Source organism: Giraffa tippelskirchi, chromosome X, assembly GCF_054371585.1.
Source record: "Giraffa tippelskirchi isolate mGirTip1 chromosome X, T2T-mGirTip1v1.2.pri, whole genome shotgun sequence".
Taxonomy (NCBI): Eukaryota; Metazoa; Chordata; class Mammalia; order Artiodactyla; family Giraffidae; genus Giraffa; species Giraffa tippelskirchi.
Window position 1 is genome coordinate 1541338 of NC_137289.1, and position 21108 is coordinate 1562445.

Consider the following 21108-nt stretch of genomic DNA (forward strand, 5'->3'; position numbering starts at 1 on the left):
CACTGGTCCTCCCCAAACCTCAGTTTCCCCATTGGGAAAATGGGGATAATAATGGAGACTCCCTCCAAGGGCTGAGTGGCCAGAGCTTGACCCTCCACTCCCCTGCACTCACAGTATCAATGGAAGATGCCAGTAGGGGCCAGCCTCTCATCAGAGCAGATAGGCAAACCGGGGCCTGGGAGAAGGAGACATTTTTCCAAGTCACTCAGCGCCAGGCCCCTGCCTTGTACCAAATCGTCTCACTGGGTGAGGGACCAGGGTGGGAGAAGCAGGATGTGGCTGCCAATCAAGGTGCAAGACTTGGTCCCAAAGGTGATGGAGTGCATGGAGAGTTGGAGGCAGTGAGCTTGGTGGCAATCTCAAAGGCTTTCCAGAGCCAACTGGCCTCCTACGGCCCCTGGGCTGGTCATCCGGGGCCACAGATGGCAGGAGCCATGCCCTGCCCCGATCTATGTTCCAGGGATCATCGACAGCAACACGGGCGAGCAGCGGCAGGTGGTGGCCGTGACAGGAGATGGCACCAATGACGGGCCAGCCCTCAAGAAGGCGGATGTGGGCTTCGCCATGGTAAGCCACCTGCTGTGCCAGTCTGGGTCACTGTGCCAGGTGGGGCCTTGTGATGGAGGATGCGTAAGCTTTGAGCAAGAATGTGGGAGCTAGCATTGAGGCAAGTTTCCAAGTGCCAGACATTTCTTTCTCTCACGTCCTGACCACCCAGTCCTCTGCCGGTGATTTGTGCCAAGGTATTTGGTGTGATGGTACCCAAGGTGACGAGGGACTAGCTGCATTGCTAGGGGGTCGCAGGGACTTGTCCGCTGAGCACTTGCCTCACCATCTCCAGGTCTAGTCCGAGTGAACCTCAGCCCCAAGTGTGATGAGCCAAGTCCCCAATGAGCTTTTCCTCTGTGCCTCTCCCTTGTAGCTGAAATAGAGTTAGTTCTTTCTGTAAAAATGGCTGAGCAGGGTGGCCTTGGCATGAAACGGGCTGTGCTCGGCTGCCGAAGGCAGAAACCAAGCAAGGCCTCTCCCAGCCCACCTCGAAGGAGGGGCTCAGCCCTCAGAGTGCAGGCACCAGGGCCACAGAGCAGTCCTTTCCAGGGCCACATCCAGAGGGGGCCCAGCCCCAGCCCTGGGCACTGAGGGAACCCAGCTGGGCAGCACCATGGCAACCTGTGTGGGCTGGGAAGCCGTGTTCTCACTCTGGGACTCCCAGGGGCCCCTTACGCAGGGACCTGACAGAAGACCAGGGGACGGCCACTGCAGGGGTGGTGTCCTCTTCATTTGTGAGCAAAACTTCTCTAGTACGAGGACATGTTTGGAGTGGGCGAGGAGGGCTTGGGAAGGGGCCTGTGGACATGGTATGTGTGTGCCCCCCCAGGGCATCGCAGGGACGGACGTGGCCAAGGAGGCCTCAGACATCATCCTAACGGACGACAACTTCACCAGCATCGTCAAGGCCGTCATGTGGGGCCGCAACGTCTACGACAGCATCTCCAAGTTCCTGCAGTTCCAGCTGACAGTCAACGTGGTGGCCGTGATTGTGGCCTTCACGGGCGCCTGCATCACTCAGGTGGGTGCTGGGGCTCTCCCTTCCATGACCACAGCCCTCCCACCTGGCGTGCCTGGGCCTCAGGGTCCAGTGGCAGGAGCCAGGTTTTGCTTTGCTGCTGACTTTTTTTCTGTTTAGATAAAATTCACCCAACAAAAAATTCACCATTCAGTGACTTTTAAGTACATTCACAGCACTGTGCTGTCATCACCTCTGTCTAGTTCCATCGTGTTTTCATCACCCCAAAAGGAAGCACCATCCTCATCAGCAGTCACTCCCTACTCACCTTCCACCAGTTCTCGACATTTCAACTGCATGGAAGCAAATCAAAGGTGGTCATTTGTGTCTGGCTCCTTCACTTAGCACAATGTTCTTAAGGTCCATTCATGTTGTAGCAGGTACTTTATTCCTATGGATGGCGGACTGATGTTCCATTGTATGGATGGAGCACCTAGCTTTTCTGCATCCTTCCATCAGTGGGCATTTGGGTTGTTTCCACCTGTGGCCACTGTGGACTTGTGTGTGCAAGTCTTGTCCTGGGTCTGCTGGGAACTCTGTGGTTAACCTCTGCAGGAGCCTCTTCCCCTTTTTCTGTCATCCAATTTTCCCCATTAGTGAGTGTTCAGAATTTGTCTCTCTTTCAAAGGTATTTTTTAATTCAGATAAAATCCTTGTAAAATCTTCTGTACCATAATAGCCATTTGAACCAAGTGTACAATTCAGTGGTTTTTGATGCAATCTCCATCTTGTGCAACCGATACCTATACCTGTACCCACTAAGCAGCCACACTCCACTCTCCTCTCCCCCCGCCCCTGTCACCCACCCATTTGCTTTCTGTTTCCATGGATCTGTCAGTTCTGGAAGTTTTATAGGAATGGAATCCTACAGGATGTCTTTGGTGTCTATCTTCTGTGAGGCTCATTTTTAACCAACAAGTCAGAAGTGATGACAAGGAAGGCCCAGTGCAGTTTCTACCTCTTCCTGGCCCGTGGGCATGGGTGCACAGGAGAGCACCCATCCATCACGCTATTTTATGGTCTGGGGTGGCAACTGACAAGGGGGTGGCAACCTCCTGCTAACAGTTGGGACCACATCTTCTACATCAATCCCAGCAGGTGAGAGAAGAAGGGAGACTAACAACATTTTAAGAGCAGCAATCTGAGAGTCAGTGAAAACTCTCTGCTCACCTTAAGGAAACATAGGGATAGAAATGTCAGAATATTATGGGAAGGTGGATTTGTTGCATTTTCACTTGAATTAAGTTTTCAGTGACATTGACCCCAAGCTGAGTTTCTTCCCAGGGGGTGGGGGAGCCAGTGAGGGTTCAAGGCCCATGTTGGGGTGACTGGCTGCTCTCCACAGGACTCTCCTCTCAAAGCCGTGCAGATGTTGTGGGTGAACTTGATCATGGACACATTCGCCTCTCTGGCCCTGGCAACAGAGCCACCCACTGAGTCGCTGCTGCTGCGGAAGCCATACGGCCGGGACAAGCCCCTGATCTCACGGACCATGATGAAGAACATCCTGGGCCATGCCGTCTACCAGCTCACCATCATCTTCACCCTGCTCTTTGTTGGTAGGTTGATTCGGGGCCACATAGGCTCTGGCCCTGTGTAACAGTGGAAGGGACAGGCACTTGAGAATCTGATTTCCAGTGAGGACCCCTCAGCCCTCACCTCACTGCTGTCCTGGGAGTTTTCTTCTGTGTCTGGCATCAGCAACTTTTAGGAGATTCTTTTATTTACATGGAGTGGGATTGTCACTTCTTCTGTTTGTGGCCTCTCTGCCTGACATCAGGGGGCTCTCCATGGGTCTGGTGACCGTTGGTGGCTCGGCTTTCAGCACACATTCCTGGGAGCAGACTTGAAGCTCAGTGTGGCGATGGTGCTGGCCAAGTGTAATAGTCTCACAAAACATCTTTTGGGGGCACCAAAAGATAGCCCCTGGGGGTACTCTCATGGGACCTTTCTGTGCCATCTTGGGAGCAGAAGCTGGTCATGGCTGAGCCAAGGTTGGTCCTTGTGGCAGGACAGGCAGGACAGAGGAGGGCCAGGCTTGCCCTGAGACTTCAGTTCCCATTCCTTCCCCAGCTCAAGCCAATGTGCAAATGGGTTTCAATGTCTTCAGTCATGTTCTGGGGACACTCCTGTCCTGGGTAACAGCCCCTCTGGTCAGGATCCAGCCTTTGCTGTGACCTAATGTGGGTTAGCCTGGGGGGCTGGGGGACTCATGACTTTCCCCCATGTCACCCAGTGGGAGGTATCACCCACCTGGGTCCAGCTCTCCTCATCTGGCTCTGGGCTTGCAGGGGAGCTCTTCTTTGACATCGACAGTGGACGGAACGCTCCCCTGCACTCGCCACCCTCTGAGCACTACACCATCATCTTCAACACCTTCGTCATGATGCAGCTCTTCAATGAGATCAACGCCCGCAAGATCCATGGTGAGCGCAACGTGTTCCACGGCATCTTCAGCAACCCCATCTTCTGCACCATCGTGCTAGGCACCTTTGCCATCCAGGTAGGATGGGCGGCTCCACTGTTGGAAAAGGTGGGGGAGAGGGGACCATCACCCCACTCTCCACACCAGCCTCGGCTTCTCTGCCCCTCCTGCCTACATTCCCCAATGCCCAGCCCTCTGAGCATCTTCATCTTCAAAAGCCCTGGCCTGGCCCCAAGCTCACCTGTTCGGTTCCAGAGGGTTTCGGTGGATCTTCCCCAGAGCTGACCTTCTCACAGGTCACTCCACATCTGCCACTCCCATGTCTAGCACTCAATTCCTTGGCAAGAGGCCACCCTAGCTCCAGAAGTTTCCTGTGGTGATTCTCCCTGTGCCAGGCTGGTCACTCAGCTCTCCAGGAGGTGCTGAACATTCAAAACCAGGGCATACTGATAAAAAATGTGAGGCAGAGTGAGGCCAATAGGCCAGGACAGTTTTTTTCTTGCAGTTTTCAGAGGAAGGCCTGCCACACCACGGCAACACCTGGGGAAGCACCCGGGCTTCTTGAGAGGCAGAGGGAGAGTGGGAAACAGAGGCAAGACCTGTGAGGTTGGGGGAGCAGGCTGAGGGTCTGACGATATGAATAATTTCTGGGCTCTGGGGTGTAGGGCTGTCTGCCTCATGGTCTAAGACCTGGCCCTGGGTGGTTAAGGCAGGAGGACACTGGCCTGGAGGGTGAGAGTCCAGGAACAGAGGGAGTTGGAGTGCCAGCTCAGGACCAGTTGGTCTGGAGTTGGAAAGCTCGCCCTTGGGAAGAGGCCACCTCCCATGGAACAGTGATGAGGCTGCAGGAGGCCCATTGGAGTGTCCAGCACCTAGCACATTCAAACACCGTGTCCACAGAAGCTGGGGGCTTGGCTAGCACGGCCAAGCCACACCTGCATGTTGGAAAGAGGACGGTCTGGGGCACCTGGGTCAGCGGGCTCCTGGCAACAAGCAAAGCCCTGAGCCCATCTGGCATGGCACCCATGGCCTGTGGTCAGCCGGTCTGGGAAGCTTCTTTCAGCACTGGCTGAAGGGGAGATGAAGGGAAGGAGCCTGGAGAAAGGAATTCTCCCATGAATGGCCTGTCTATCTGGGTGAATCAGGAGCCCTTCTGACTCCCTGAGCTGGGTCCACAGGCAGGGGTTGCCCCGAGGGCTAGAGGTGCTGGCTGGACCCACCTCCTGCCCAACCCTCTCCCACAGATTGTCATCGTCCAGTTTGGTGGAAAGCCCTTCAGCTGTTCCCCGCTGTCCACAGAGCAGTGGCTCTGGTGCCTGTTTGTCGGCGTTGGGGAACTGGTCTGGGGACAGGTAAGCATCTGCCTCGGCCACTTTTCCAGCCCTGTGCTCCATTCCCAATTGTCTGGGTGAGTGCAGACAGCCCAGGGGCTCCTGTCTTGCCTCTGGGACAGGCCATGACCTAGGTGCCAAGCCACAAGTGACAGTATCAGTGGAGAGCATGCAAACGACCATGGCCGGGATGTGACAGGCCCTGGTAAAACCACCTGCCACTCTCTTTTCCACAGTAAGAGTTGAAAATCGTGCTTTAGAGTTGGGTAACTTGGAAGATGCTCACATATTTGAAGCTACACAACACCTCTCTGAACCTTCAAGAGGACAAGAGAACGTCTCAAGGGAAATGAGGAAATCCTCTGAGCTGATAGAGATCAAGTCTCACACTTCGGCTCTGTGGCTGCAGCTAAAGCTAGTTCCTAGTGCCAAAGGTTACATTAGGAAGAAAGGGCCTGGGTACTGGGGCTCAGAGGCCAGGAGGGGCCAGATCAGGCCCTGGGAACACAAGAGGCCCCTAAGGGCATTTCTCCAGAGTTCTAAAACATTGGTACAGGAGGCTGAGTCCAGTATGTACTTTACCCTGCGTCTCAGGCCACCTCAGGCCACCACATCAAAGTATCATAGACTGAGCAGCTTCAACATCAGACGTTACTGTCTGGAGGCTGGACGTCCAAGATCAAGCTTACATAGGGCAGATCCAGGAGGGGGCTGGCACAGGCTTCCAGGTCTCCATCACAGGAGCTGCCAGCAGCACGATTTCTCCCAACAGCTACATATGACAACATGCACTACCCACCAGGGAAGTTCCCCTGAGCAGTGCCGTCTGGAGACTTGAGGGGTAGTCACTCCTGGAGGCCTGGAGCGCCCATGTGGCTCACCTGTTTCTTGATCTCTGGGCCCCGGAGGTCAAGCTGGTATATGAGGTCCAGGGCCCTCCCGGAAATCATGCTGCCATGATTTCCGGCATTTCCGTGATTTCCGGTGGCATAAACCACCGGCCCTCATCCCCGGGCAAACCAAGACCCACTCATCAGGCAGGGCCCTAGAGGTCTCCTCCCAGGAGCCAGGCCAGAGCTAGACCTTGGTCTGGTAAGGTGAGTCCCTTATGTCACATGCTATGTGGAAAGGTGACATGCATTGCTCCTCTGGGCAGGCACACTGCCCCCTCACTGGGAGGAAGCCTTAAGAAAGTAGCCGAGCATAGTGCAGGGCAGGCAGGGGGAGCAGCCTTGGCCTGGGTCCGAGGGAAGTGGGCAGTGTGGGTCCCTTCCCAGCCCCAGCGGCCCTCCCACTTCTGACAGTCACTTCTGCCTGCTGTCCCTCACCTCTGGCAATCCAGGTCATCGCCACCATCCCCACCAGCCAGCTCAAGTGCCTGAAGGAAGCAGGACACGGGCCTGGGAAGGATGAGATGACTGATGAGGAGCTGGCTGAAGGAGAAGAAGAGATCGACCATGCCGAGCGGGAGCTCCGCAGAGGCCAGATCCTCTGGTTCCGGGGCCTCAACCGGATCCAGACACAGGTAAGCCACCGGGGGGCTCGGCCACTCCGGCTCTCCCGTCTCGAGATGGGGGCCAGCAAGCCAGAGGTAGAGAATGGGTGAGGTGAGCCCAAGACCAACAGGGCGGCCCTGGGGTCTGGTCGCCATGAGCGCAAGGGCAGTTTCTGGGAGTGCCCAGGGACAGAATGTCACTGAGAAGGCCTCTCCCTGACACCCCTTCAGAGCCCAGGTGGCCCTCCCCAGAGTGGGTGTAGGTGGCAGCTAAGAGTGTTTGCTGTGATCAAGAGCTGTGTCTTGGGGAGGCGAGGGCACAGCCCACCTGCTGTTCGAATAGCTACTGGGACTTGTTTTATTTCCTGGGGGTGGTCCCAGGTCACGGGAAAGGGACCTTCTCAGGCTGAAGCAGACGCCCACTTCAAATAGCTTTTGATGAACTCGCCATTTATTGGGTTATATTGTGAATTCTAGGGAAAGACTTCATTGGGAACCACACTTGTGCCGCCAAGGTGGTCCATTCTGTTCATCCCAATCTCCAAATGTCAGTGCTGGTCAAGGTCTAGGCCATCAGCGGCTGTCCTCTAGAAAGTCAGACAATCGTGATGGGCACCCCACTGGGGGCACTTGCAAAAGCTTCATGAGAGCCTGCCTGACAGAGCCACCCTCACTTCCTGCCCCCACCTCTTCCCGGCCAGCCTTCTTGCCAGAATGTTCCATACTCGCTGTCTCTCCGGGTCCTTCCCTGGCACTCCCTGGTGATTTCATCATGGCCTGACATCAGTCCTCACCAAGGTCTGCGAGACGTCCTCCTGGCTCCCGAGCTGGGCCATCCCTCCATTCCTCCTGCTGCCTCCCAGCGCCTTTCCGGAAGTGCAGTCCACCCTGCTCTCCTGGCAACTTCCTGTCCCCTCTCCCTCTTCCTTGCCTGTCACCCCCTGCTGAGATCTTGGTCTGCCCCCATCTCTTGGCTGTGACCCCAGCTGCTGGAAATCCCACAGGCCCCGGGGTGGGGAGTGGGGTGGAGCGCCCATTCCCCGTGGCCTGGCCCTCCTTGCACAGCCTCCAGATGGCAACCACCTCCTCCTCTTCCTGGCCAGATACCCAGCAGCCCTGGGCCGGGGCTCTGCTCAGCCAAGACCACAGGCCCCACCACCCCAAGCCCACCTCCTCCCAGCCCCCCAGGCTCTGATGGATGGCTCCATCACTTCTGCACAAGCCAAGAACCTGGAGCTGCCCCCAGCCCTCTTCCTGTGTCCCTGAACACTTGGGTGCATGGCCATGGCCCTTCGAATATGCATCCGCAGTCCAGCCACCGCCGGCCTCCTCCGGGCCTAACCACCCGCGTCTCTGCCTGGATTGAGGTTTCCTGTGTCCACCCTGGACCCCTGCAGCTCTTTGTCAACCTAGCCAGTCTGTGACACTTACTACTCCCTGCTTCTACCGTGCGTTTCTCCACGCTCTGTACCGGATCCCCAGCCCCACTGCCCTGAGCCAGCTCCAACTGCTTCTTCCCCTGGAGACCCATGGGAGGGAAGAACACTGCCCAGCCCCTGTTTAGGCAACTTCCCGCCGTAGGCCCCTTGGCCTGGGTGGGGACCTCAGCCCACGGCTCTCACCGGCGTCTGCCTACAGCATCTCACCCATCACCATGGGTTCATCTCAAAGTGCCCTCCTGGTGTGTGTGGCTCACCAGCTGCTCCCGCACAGACCTTGGGGTCCTAGCCTCCAGGCGCCCCTCTCTCCTCCCCCAGCCCCAGCCAGAAGCTCTCAGCCTCTCTCCTGACCCATATGCCCTGTGCCCCGAGAACCCCTGTTGCCTTTCCAGACTTCCCTCTCTGCTCCCCCGCGCTGCTGTGCCTCCATGCTGGCTGCTCTCTGGGCCCCAGGCCTCCTTAGCTCCTCATCCTGTGAAGCCTTCTTAGAGTCCACTCCCTGCTGCCACCATGGCACACACACTCAGGGCAGCTGTGCCTCCACTTGGCATCAGAGGCGGGCAGGATGCCCTGGGGGACTTTTCAAAGCTGCAGGGTCCCAGGTCACCCAGAGCCTGGGATTCTATAGGGCTGGGTGAGGGGGCACCAAAGAGCACCATGTGAAGGAGCTCCCTGGGGTCCCAAGGGGCTTCTCCCAGCCTCTGGCTCATGCCTCCTGGCATCCCAAGCACCAGCATGGCCAGAGAAGGATGTCTTCAGCCCGGCCAGAACAGCGAGTGCCCAGTAGAATGGGAGGATCCAGCTGTCCAGCTCTACCCTGTGGCCTCCTGCTGCTCATCTGTGAGCCCCTACCCACCCTGTCCCGGCCCCGGCCAGCTCTGGGGTGTCATGCCAGGCAGGTTGTGTGGCAGAGCCTATTCAATCCCATCAATGAGCTGAAGACCGCAGCCCTGCCCCTATCCGAGGTGTCTGGGTGGAGGTCCCTGGTGCCCCAGCTAGCTGTGTCCCCTCAGACTGAGTCTGACACTTCTGACCCCTGCTTTCCACACAGGAAAATGGGGCCCAGAGGGAAGGGACCTACCTAAGGTCACCCAAGTCTCCCTACCCTTGAGTTGGTCACATCAAATCCGCCACGCTTCTCAAGAATGCTGAACCAATGTTACAGTAGCTCACTTTTTAAAAGTTCTTTTTTATTCAAACTACCTACTTGAAACGAGAAAATAAAGCCCAGGAAAATTAAAGTCCCTCAGGTTGTATACACCCCAAGTCAAGAGAACCATTGTCTAGGTAGCCAGCCTTAGATTTGTGACTTTTGCAAAATACAGAATTGCTCCCAAGATTTCAGAGGCCACCACAACTTTTTATGTTGCTAAGTGGAGGCCTTTCCTAACCTGCCGCCCACCCATCATGGCAGCGCACCACCCAGGCAGGATATCATTTGAGAATGTGTAGTGCTGTGCTTAGTCACTCAGTCATGTCTGACTCTTTGCAACCCCATGGACTGTAGCCCGCCAGGCTCCTCTGTCCATGGAATCCTCTAGGCAAGAATACTGGAGTGGGTAGCCATTCCCTTCTCCAGGGGATCTTCCTGATCCAGGGATCAAACTCAGGTCTCCCATATTGCAGGCGGATTCTTTACTGTCTGAGCCACCAGGGAAGCCCAGGAATACTGGAGTGGGTAGCCTACCCCTTCTCCAGGGCATCTTCCCGACCCAGGAATTGAACTGGGGTCTCCTGCATTGCTGGTGGATTCTTTACCAGCTGAGCTTCCAAGGAAGCCCTCATTCCAGAATGAATCCTCAAAACTAAGGACTTGAAGCACTCATGACATGGTCTATTATAAAGCAAAGCGAAGCTTCAGCAGTGACTGGGCCTTGTTCCTGGCCCAGCGTGGGGGCTTCTGGGGTGGGGTGGGGGCAAGGGGAAAATGATGTGGTATTTTGACAGATACCATCATGCCATCGGGACACCACCTGGAGAGGCCCAATCAGAGACAGGAAAAGCATTTTTCCTTCCTTTGTTGCCTTTTCCACAGTAAGAGTCCCCTCTTGAGACAGACCTATCTCTGTAGCCTTAGAAACATCTCAACCTAGGAAAGAAATAGAAAGAGACGGCAACATTATGGCATGGGTCATCTTCCTCCAGTGCGTTGGGGTGCTCAGCACCACGCCAGCCCCATGGGCACTCAGCAGTGGGCACACAACAATAAGTCTGTCTCACAGTGCATCCAAGGGTTGAAATGATGGACGTCTTCATTGTGGTTGGGATGGAGGGAGTCCGAGCACTCAAGCTGCCTTCTTCCCAGAGCCTGGCCCTATGTCAGATACACCACGGACTCTGGTGGCTACCACGTAGGCACCTGGGGACTTGGGAGCATGAGCCATGATCTTCGGCCCAGAGCAGGCAGCCAGTGCGCTCTGAGCTCCAGAAATGGATACTGCTCACATCATCCAGTGAACTCTCTAGAAATAGTTCTAGATAGGCACTTTCTAGAAATCGGATCCACCTTCTAACACCAAAAAATCCCATAAACACATGCACACACATAGCCCACCCAAGAGGTCATTCCCTAAGAAGCGCCCCAAGTGCATCACAGCAGGCTGGCATCCCAAAATCTAGACACATAGATTTCTGATGGCAGGACATTCATAGTGCCCACCCACCCACAGTTACCCGGAAACCCATCCCTGGCTTTGCTCCACCCCAAGCCCCCCTGCCTGCCAAAGGCAGGGTTGGGAAATCCAAAGACATTGTGTCTCTGGCAAGTTCATTCCCAAGGCTCTCCTTTCCCAAAGGCTCCCTGGAAGCTTAAAGGGTGAGGGCCAAAGTCAAAGCCATCTTTGCTCCCCAGACCTAGCTCTCCGTTTTCCTCCTGCCCTGCTTGTGGCTCTGCGGGTAGGTGTTCTGATAAGACAGAGCGAGGGCTTTGGGGAAACCTCTCCCCATCTTGTACAATCCATTCTTCCATTGAGATTTCCCTGTGAGTACCCCTCAGTCACTTGGATGAGCCACAGAAGTAGAGTGATGCCAGGTTAGAGCCATGTAAGCAAGGACGGGCGTGGAAGGGCAGCTGTCCCCCCACCATCCACGACCTCGTTCCTAATGGGAGCATGTCACATCCCTCAGGTGTGTTGGGGCAACAAAAAAGTTGAGCACTACTGACCTAGGATAACAAAGTATTGCCAGACACAGGTATTTATTGACAAGTGGCTTGCAATGAGCATATCGTGAATGCAAATGGCTCTCCCTAAAATCGTTTGTGGTGCGCCCGATCCATCACTAATCCCCGAGCGCCCTGAGTCTTCTGAGCCCAAATCATTCGCTCAGCAAACCGTCTCTTGATGGATGACGCAGAGGCCGAGGGCCCCACCAAGGTCTCGTCGGAAGCACCGCGGCGACCCCCATGAGGCTTTGCTGTCACGATATGCACCCAGTGTGGTCCCTGTCCCCACCCAGCCCCACCCCTGTGCGGTCCCCAGGACCACAGTGCAAGCCAACCTTTATCTCATTTTCTCTCCCACAGATGGAGGTAGTGAGTACCTTCAAGAGAAGCGGTTCATTTCAGGGTGCTGTGCGCCGGCGGTCCTCGGTCCTCAGCCAGCTCCATGACGTAACCAATCTTTCTACCCCTACTCACGTAATTCTCTCTGCTGCCAATCCCACCAGTGCCGCTGGGAGTGAGTCTTGAGTCCCCTTTTCTCTCATAAATGGCATCTCTGGGGAGGAAAAAGCCTCCAACTCTTCCTTCTCTTTTTTTTCCAGTCTTGCATCCTCCGCGCACCGTGGCTTTTCCGTTCTTTCTTTATTGCCCCGTTCAGTCCTTCCCGCCAGACGGTGTGTCGCTCCAAAGCCATAGCCTCTTATGAAATGTATTGAATCCATGGCACTGCTGGACCTTCGTTCTTTTCTTTGTTTGGTTTATTTGTTTTTTTATTTTCGTTTAGTGCTCCTTCTGTCATTGGTTTTCTTTTCTTGAACTGGTCTGCCTTTGCTGATGGTTCTTCACGAACTTGGGCCGTATTCTGGTGGCGTTGGGGACTTGGTGGGGACTTGGTCAACGTTCCGCGAGGCAGCACGAGGTTGGCGCGTGGGCTCAGGGCCGTCTCCGGGACTCGAAGGAGAAGCCTTTGCAGCATCTTTCGCAGTGGAAGAACCCAGCCCACCCACTGGGGACTAAAGAAACAGCTTCTAGAACTCTCCTTGAGGTGGTTTCCAAAGGCAGTAGACCTGAGCCACCAGGCATTAGAGGTGTCCCCAGGAGCCCTCCTCATGCCCCACATCTGCCCTCGGCCACATTTCCACTTGTCCCCAACGCATCTTTGCTCTTTCCAAGCAGGCTTCAGGATTGGAAGGTCTTAACCTGATCTGGTCCGTACTCTCTGTCCTCCTTCCTTCGAGAAGTTGGGAAACGTTGATTCCTTGCTATACGTTCCACTGAAAGCTTCCCGCCACGTCATCACATTTAGAAAGGAACCCAGGGGAGGTCCTGAAGAGGTAGAAACTTCCACATTTGCTCACATTTATTTACAAAGACAAAGAGAAAGCCACTGGGCCATTGAATCCAGTACCCCATGGTCCCCCAAACGACAATGCAAGGAACCATGTGCGCCCCCCCGCCCAGGGTCACCTACTTCTCATAACAAACTTGACATTTTCAAAAACAAAACAGTGAACCTTCAGGTATGAGCCCCTTTTCTTTCCTTTCAGTGGGACCTGGCAGCTCTCACTCCAAGGACACACCACTCTCCACAGACACGAGACATTAACTATGCTTTTCCCACCAGACTCTGGGATTTTCTTTTACCTTGATTTCTTCCCTTTTCCTCTTTTTCCTTTGTCTTGTAGTTTCTTTTTGGTTTTTGGTTTATTTGTTTGTTTGCTTTCTTCTTCTTCTTCTTCTTTTTTTTTTTAGGAACTGGTGAGAGGTCCCCAGTGGAGGGCGTCCCTCCTCTTGCTTAAGCCGTCGTTTCAGGCCACTCTGCCCTTTAAGGAAGGGATGTGGGTTGCACTGGTCCCCACTGGGGTCACCTTGTCCCATTTGGAAATGTCACGCACGTGAACGCACACACGCACAAATGCATTCTCCATCCCATAGGCCACACATACGTCTGGCTACCTTGAATGCGCACTGAAACACCCACCTGAGCCACAAATACTGGCTGATGGCCCTCATGGGTGAGCTGGAAAGCTCCAGCCTTATCCCACTGGGGAGTTACCACCGCTCCACCCAGGGAGACTGACAGGAGGCTTGGCCAGGGCCCACTGGGCAGCCACTGCCCTCCCCCACCCCCACTTCCTCCACGTGTTCCTTTACCATCTCTCTCTGTGCTTTCTCTCTGTCTGTCTGTCCATCTGCCTGTCTGTCTGGGTGCCTCCAGCTTCCTCCCTTGGGGCAGCCTCTCTCCTGTGTCTTCCTTGGCTCCTAGCGCCTTCCTTCTTTCTGCGGCCATGTGCTGCACCCCCCTTCCCACTGCTGGGAGCCCAGCAGTGCAGAGTAGGAGCCATTCGGCAGGGACCCAAGTAGCTCCTGGCCAGAAGAAGGGTTGCTGTCCCTTCCACACCTTGTGCCACTGGGAGATGAGCGCCTTCGGCCTGTGGAGGGTTCTGACGTCCTGATTCACAAGGGGCGGCCTCAAAGGCACAGCACCTCGGAAAGGACCCCTCTGCAGAGGAAGATGCTGGATGGAGGACCAGGCAACACCAGGGGACATTCCAGATTCCAGATACTGCCCACCAAAACCGTTTCCTCCCACCGTCACCGCGTGGCAGGTTGGCTTGGAACTCTGAACTGGTCCCCAGTCTGAGCTTCAAAGACCTGAGAAATCACCAAGCCTGGCACCCACATCATGCAAATCAGGGGAAGGCCTGGTGGAGCAGAGGACAGCCCCAGGCCTTCACTCTCTCTCTCTCAGAACTTACCAATGGTCACGGGGCACAAGGTTTCCTCGGGAAAACCTGGCTCTTTCAGGAAGGCTCCTGTCCTCCTTGCCTACCACCCGGCCAGGCCGCGCCTCATTCTGAGCACCACAGCCAGTCTCAGCCCAGTGTCACTTCTATGGAGAACCTCGGGCTCTCTAGGTGGAAGGCCTGGTTCAGGGTGTGGACGAGGAGCCTGAAGGCCAGAATGAAACATGACACAGATCACCCAACGCAGGTCCTGGCATGTAACGTCAATGGAAGAAGTGGCCAGAGAATGTCCTCAGAATCTGAAAGGGAGGAGAGTCCTTCCAAATGGTGTTTGAGGGGAGGCTAGAGATGCAGTGATCCTTGGGGCTCAACGTGCCTACATTCACAGCCACCCGTGCTTCCTAGTCAACATCTGACTCCCCGCAACCGGGCTTCCCATGCCCATATGTGCATGCAGGTCTTTGCTGCTCCTGGATTCAGGAGTCCTAACTCAGTCCCCACACCCCTGGTCACAGGCAATGACCTCCCAGCTCCACAGTGGCCTTGGCTGCCTCCTCCTTGCTCACTCAGCCATTTCTCCCGCCTGGCTCACTGGCTGCTCCACCACAGCCATTTCATTCTTGGCCTGCCACCTCATTTCACAGGACCTCAGCCATGCTTGGCCTTGAGGCCACCCATCTGAGTGGCTTAGGGAAATGCATCCTTTACTAACCACCTTCAGTCTTTTGGAAATGAAAGGGGTGTGAAATCCTATCCTCTGTTAGTGTGTCAGTCACCCCCATTCCTGCCCTGATTACACTCTCACACGGTAATGCTGGCTGTCAGGAGGCCCAAGGTGGAGCCAGACAGGGAGTGTCTATTCACTCAGGTTTACTCATGAGCAGCAAGCCCAGGGTGCCAGGTGGCTGCCCCCAGGTGTGAGGGGGGACATACAGACACACCCCAGGCCCTCCCCAGCCACACATCCAAAGCCTGTTCCATAGCAGCCCAGCCGTCTATACTCCAATGTTTACTGTTGCAGGGGCAGCTTGTGAGTTTGGTCAGATGTGGCCAAAAGGACTCCCTCAGGGCGGTTTTGTTCTGATCAACCGTACCAGAAACATATCATGGCAGCTGTTTTATTTTAATTGGCTTTTGCAACATGAAAACATTCCATCAACTCGGCAAAGCCAAGCCAGGTGGGGCCTTGGGTCTTCCGTGGACATGCCCTTCTGGAGAGTAGGGAGACACACTCCTCACACACTCACAGAGCAGTAGTTAAGGCCGCCCTGTGGAGGATGGAGGAAGGAGTCTTCCAAGTGAAAGCTGTCTCATTTGCTTGAGTTTGCTTCCTTCTCAGGAAATCCGTTGGTTTTGAGCCAACTCTGCCCATGTGGGTTTCTGGAAGCGTGTATTGCCATTTGCAGTTGGCTCTTTGACAGTGTCCATAGTCTCCACACTGGGAACAGTATCACATAGAAGGCCCTTGCAGGCAATTCCAAAAGCACACACCAGCTGAAAGCCTAAGGCCAACTCTGGAAGCCCTGCTCTGGAGCCCTTCCCAGTAGGCACTTCCAAGCCAACTCCAGGGGCTGGGAGCCAGGGCTGAGTCAGCTCAAGAGACTTAGTTGAGATCCTGAAGCTGGAGATGCCTGGGGTGAGAGGCAAGGCCAAGCTCCCAAAAAGCCCAGGACTCTCCATGCCTGGGTCAATTGAGTGCAATGTTGTGCTGATGCCAGTCACTGAGGCTGGACTGTTCCAGTCCTGGGCACACGCACATGCCCACAGAATGGGGGGTAATCTTCACAACGTCACCAGCCACCAGTATTTTCGGTTGGCCAACACCCACAAATCCATGTGTTTTGTTTTGGATTCGGTACCTCCGTGAAAGGGCCAACTCTGGAGTTTGCATTTTCACATCTCCTAATTCCATGGGTGAGGAAAGGGAACCTTCCCCTTGCTGTCCCCTCAACTGTGGTTCCATCACCCCACATGTCTTTGTGTTGCTTTCAAGTCATGATTCACCTTCATGCCTGTGGGGAGGGTTTGGGAATTGAGAACCTGAAGTTCAGGGAGGCCTCATGGCTCTCCCTGGCTGTTGTGTTCGGAATTTGCTCTAAATCCAAAGCTCCAATGCCAGGGAAGCTGCCAGGTTCCTTCCTCCTACAGAAAGTTCTGGATTAGTGGTTGGTCCAGAGCCAGGCATGTCCATCAATCATGTACAGGCTTTCAGGTAGTACAGCAAGACAGGACAGGAGTTGGCCGGAAGAATTCTGAGTTCTGTGAGCCTCATGCTGAGACAGGAGCAGAGGGTGGAGAGGATGTCAACCCCCAGGGCCTGTTCATCCCACAGGACAGAAGGCGTCAGGCCCAGTTTCTGTCGTGACTGTTGTCATTGCTTTTAGTTTTCTCTTCTCTCCTTTTCTTTTCCTTGAATAGGGTAGGTGTTTCCTCAGTCCTTCACCATCCTGTCTGCTTTCATGGCCCTTCCCCACCTCCACCAGCACCTCCATTGCAAACTGCAGTGATTAAAATTCAAAACCAAAGAGCAGTCCATCCACTTTCAGCCATGACCGTCACACTGCCCCCCCTCCTCAGGCCCCAACTATCCATCAGTAGCATGGCCCCATGGCAGAGTCTGACACAAGCTCCCCTCCTCCATGTGGCCCCAGTGGTCCTGCGGGTTGGGAGCCCATCCCTGCTCAAGGAGCTCAGGGTGAGAAGGCAGGCCCCGGGTGGCAGACAATAGAGAAGTAAGCTCGCGCTCAGTGCAGATGCTCACCAGCCTCAGAGCAAAAGGAAGGAGAAGACAAGGCTGACGGGATGATATGGTGGAAGAAAAGTCTAGCTGGGGGAAGGGGGCAGGTGTGATGGCCTTGTGGGACACTCAGGCTAACTGTTCTCTCCAGGTGGAGAGCGCTGGTTGGGGGAGCTATGATGGGAGACATGTGCCAGTCCGTGTGGGCCCCCTGCCCTCAGGGGTCTTATGTTCCAGTGACAGGAAACGGAGAATAAATAGAATGTGTGAGGTGTTTGAAGGTGAACCATGCTGGGGAGAAAAGGAGGCAGAAGAGGTGCCAGGCTGCTGAGGGAAATGGGTGGATTGCAGCTACACACAGAAAGAGGTGAAGAGGAGCCATGAGGCTCTCTGGGGAAGAGCCTTCCTGACACGAGGAACAGCCAGTGCAAAGGCCCTGAGGCAAGAGTGTCCCGCTTGAGGAAGAGCCAGGGGGCTGCAGAGAGTAAAGGAGGAAGAGGAAGACAATGGCCCAAGGCAGGCCTTGGCAGTACTTTTTCTTAGAGGGAGACAGGGCTACTGAAGGGTTTGGAGTACTGGAGGGTATGACGAGGTCTGACTTTTGTTTGTTTGAAAACATGGCTCAGGCTTCCATGCCAAGAGAGGGGGGAGGTTAAGAGCGGCAACAGCCAGGCAAGGGAGGAGACGTGGGGGTGGGAGGTAAAGTTGAGGAAGCAGGCAGAGCCCTGAGTATGGACACAGAGATGGGGCCCCCTTACCAGACAGACAGCTAGAAGCACCCAGGAGATGCATGGACGTGGGTGGAGAAAAGGCCCAGATGTCCCGGTGTCCAGCCTGGAAACAGGAGTTGGCATGGAGAGCAAGGGGTGGAAGAGAACAGAGCCAAACGAAGCTGGGGCCCTGCGTAGCCACAGCTGGAGGGACTGCAGCACCAAGAGAGGGGCAAAGAGTAACCTAGATGAGGGACAGGGAGATGGCCGGGCAGTGCGCCCAGGCAGTGAAGGAGTAAACATGGTGGTTCTCAGATGCCAGGAAGTGGGGGTTGCAACGGGTCTCATGAGAGATGGGGCAAGAAACTGCAGGACAACGTCCAGCCCCAGCCAGACCTGCCCTAACCTAGGAGTCCTCTTCGCTGGCTGGTGCTTTTCATGTCTTTCTTTCACCTTTAAATTATCTTACAGTCACCTGGATTTGTGGGAAGGGGGGAGTGTCCCACACTGCACAGACTGGTGTGAGCGCCACCACAGTAGGACCCAGAGCTGCCTCAGCAGCTGCTGGGATGTTTGGAGTCCTCACCTGCTAGACACGAGGGCAGGGCCTGACTCAGTGTCGGACAAAAGGGATGGGGACTCCCAGGGACCCAGGGAAGATCCAGGGGCCCAGCCCCCAGTGTCTCTGTGCATGGGAGTTGTGGTCCCCGGGGGACACAGCTGCAGCCATGGAGGCAGGAAGGGCTCCACTGGGGAGAAGTTTGAGAACTAAGGGCTGCAAGACACGACGATGTTCGGCCCGGGGGTCACGGTGCTGGGTGCCTCCAAGGTTCAGTCAGAGCCCTGCCCCCTGGATGGGAGGACGAGGTGAGGGGCAGGGTCGGCAGAGGCAAAGCTGGGGGTCCCTCCAGGACCTCCTTCAGTTCGAGAGGCCCATTAGCCATCCACGGGAGGTGCAGGGGCAGCAGGTGCCAGGAAGGGTGGGTCCCGGCTGCAGGTGGTCGTGGTACAGCGGGTGTTGATGGCATCGATTTGGGCTGTGAACTATAGGCAGCACTGGCAGCCTTGAGTGCAGTGACATCCCTTTGGGGTTCTCGAGATGGAGAGGTGACCTGAGGGCCTTGCCCCAGCCTCTGGGACAGTCCCAAGCCAGGAGAGGAGCTAGGGCAGGGTGCTGGACCCACTTGGCTATGACTGGGCTTTCACAGGAAAGCAACAACTCCACCATGGGGACATCCTCAGGCCCCCGGGTATGAGCCCAGGCCTTCAGGGTCGTCCTCTCTTCCCAGTTCCCACCAAACCCATGTCTCGGAGGTTGGCTGTGCCCTTTGGTGGGAGGTGGCCTGAAAACACCCCATCGTAAGACTCATCTCAAGCCATCTGTTAAGAGCCCAGGAAAGCAACAACTCCACCATGGGGACATCCTCAGGCCCCCGGGTATGAGCCCAGGCCTTCAGGGTCGTCCTCTCTTCCCAGTTCCCACCAAACCCATGTCTCGGAGGTTGGCTGTGCCCTTTGGTGGGAGGTGGCCTGAAAACACCCCATCGTAAGACTCATCTCAAGCCATCTGTTAAGAGCCCAAGATTGGGATACAGGGAAACGGAAGCTGGAGGGAAGCTGACTCACAGTCAGCTGTAAACACACTCAGGTTGACTCAAGCCAGAGGCACATGTTTGAGCAGGCAGCTCTGGCACCTCGTGTTGGTGACTGAGTGGCTGTTCTGTGCCAGGCTTTGGCACCAGGCAGCAAAGGTGGCTAGTGACGGGCATTCAGGTGAGTCTTTGAGTACAGCTAGGAGGACAGCCCTGGCAAGGGAGGACTGGGAGAGCTGAGAGCTGAGGGTGAGTTTGAGCAGAGGCCTGGCCTGATCACACAACCCAGGTCCAAGGGAGGGCAAAGGAGGTGGCCGGGGCACCAAATGACTGCTGGTAAACTTACCACGAAGGCCACCAGGGTCGAGGGTGGCAGGATGCCACTTGCCCCTGCTTCTGTGGCTTGGGGGGTGTGGCTGAGAGCCAGACCAAGTCCTCCAGCACAACCATGCAGCCAGGAAGCTGCCCACGGTTCCCCCACAGTCCTGGCACCAGAAAACCCCCAAATGATGAGGCCACATCTGCCATGGCTACAGAAAGTGAACTGTTCCTTTTCATTAAAAAGGTAAAAATGACACTCAATTTCGGTGCCAGCCCCGTCTCAGAAACCAGTCTGGGGAATGAAGGGGCCGACAACAAATGATGGCCATCTAGCAGCCAGAAGATGGGTCTTCACCAAATTTCGAGAAAATCCTCACAGGATTTAAGATATGCAATTAGAAAATTCCAATTTGATGGCATGGTGTGGCTCACTTTTTGGCACTTGGCTGTGAGGTTCTCCTGGTTTAAACTGATCACGGAGCGCTGAGCTTGGTTGAGCAATGCCAACCCAGGTGTCCAGACACTAGAGGGTAGCAAAGGACTCCTTGTTAACAGTGGGATTCATGGTCGAAACCAGGGGGCAGTGAAGTTGTCCTATGAAGGGTCAGGGAGCAAGTACTTTTAGCTTGTGGTCCAAGTCACTGTGGAAACTACACAGCTCCACCCTCCAACACAGCCAGACAAAATGCTCACAGGGATGGGTGTGGCCGTGGCCCCACTAAGACTTTGTTAACAAAACCATGTTGAGGGCCAGAGTTAGCTCTTGGGCCACAGTTGCCAATACCTTGTCTAAACCAAGAAAATCCAGACCTAGGACCTTGGACTTGGAAGTAGCTTTAGAACTGACATGTGTCCATTCACTCACATAGGGAGGGTCTGGCCTCTGCATCTCAGCACAGGGCCAGCTGGTTAGCATAGGGCCCAGCTGAGGGTTTCCCATCCATTCTGCCTTCTAGAAGCATGAGGGCGGCCAGGCTGGGGGCCCAAGCGAGGAGCAGAGAGAGGCAATAGCTCTGCGGCTTGTAGACCCGATGAGACTTGAGCATGCGTGGAAGTGAAGGCAGGGCCACCAACAGAAGCCGAGGGGCTAGGCCTACAGAAGGTGTGGGGCTCAGGGCTGGAGCTGGAGCTGGAGCTGCGGTAGCTGGGGAGCAAGGCATTGTGGGAAGCTCTTTGCTGGGGATGCTTGTGTTGATCTGAGGCCTGCAGATGCCAGTGGGGTGGCCAGAGAACCTGAGAACAGGGAAAATATGGCAGATTACAGGGACTGAAAGAAGTTGTGTGTCTTGGAGACTGAAAAGGAGCAGGGTGAGAAAGGCTAGAGGGGCGGGTTAGGAGCACACTGCAAAGGGTCTGTGAAAGGAAGTGATGACCTTGTCAAATGCTGGGCATCCGAGCAGGACAGGCTTGGTGGGTAGAAATCAAAAGTGGAGCCACTTCCCATCTTGGGTGCCTCCAGATGACGGACTGGCAGGGGCCTGAGCCGCAGTCCCTGGTTTCAGCCAGATGAGCCCTGGGATGTGGCCAGGGCCAAGAGGCCGGCCTGGCAGTGTGGACAGGGAGGAGGAGGGACAGGGACAGGCC

The 21108-nt window shown here is 55.5% G+C and overlaps 1 protein-coding gene across 20 annotated transcripts in view; it reads left to right on the forward strand.

The window, feature by feature from the left end:
* Nucleotides 1-21108, forward strand: part of ATP2B3 (ATPase plasma membrane Ca2+ transporting 3) — a 59335-nt gene that overhangs the window by 37043 nt on the left and 1184 nt on the right. For 10 of the 20 annotated variants that reach the window (XM_081568120.1, XM_081568129.1, XM_081568122.1 and 7 more), the window contains 6 exons: nucleotides 461-567; nucleotides 1379-1570; nucleotides 2913-3126; nucleotides 3859-4070; nucleotides 5237-5344; nucleotides 6666-6848. In XM_081568120.1, coding sequence (XP_081424246.1) covers nucleotides 461-567; nucleotides 1379-1570; nucleotides 2913-3126; nucleotides 3859-4070; nucleotides 5237-5344; nucleotides 6666-6848 — 1016 coding nt within the window. Of the gene's footprint in view, nucleotides 1-460; nucleotides 568-1378; nucleotides 1571-2912; nucleotides 3127-3858; nucleotides 4071-5236; nucleotides 5345-6665; nucleotides 6849-11383; nucleotides 11450-11780; nucleotides 12152-21108 lie in introns of those variants that run through there. The other 10 variants (XM_081568118.1, XM_081568117.1, XM_081568126.1 and 7 more) reach the window with 6 other exon arrangements.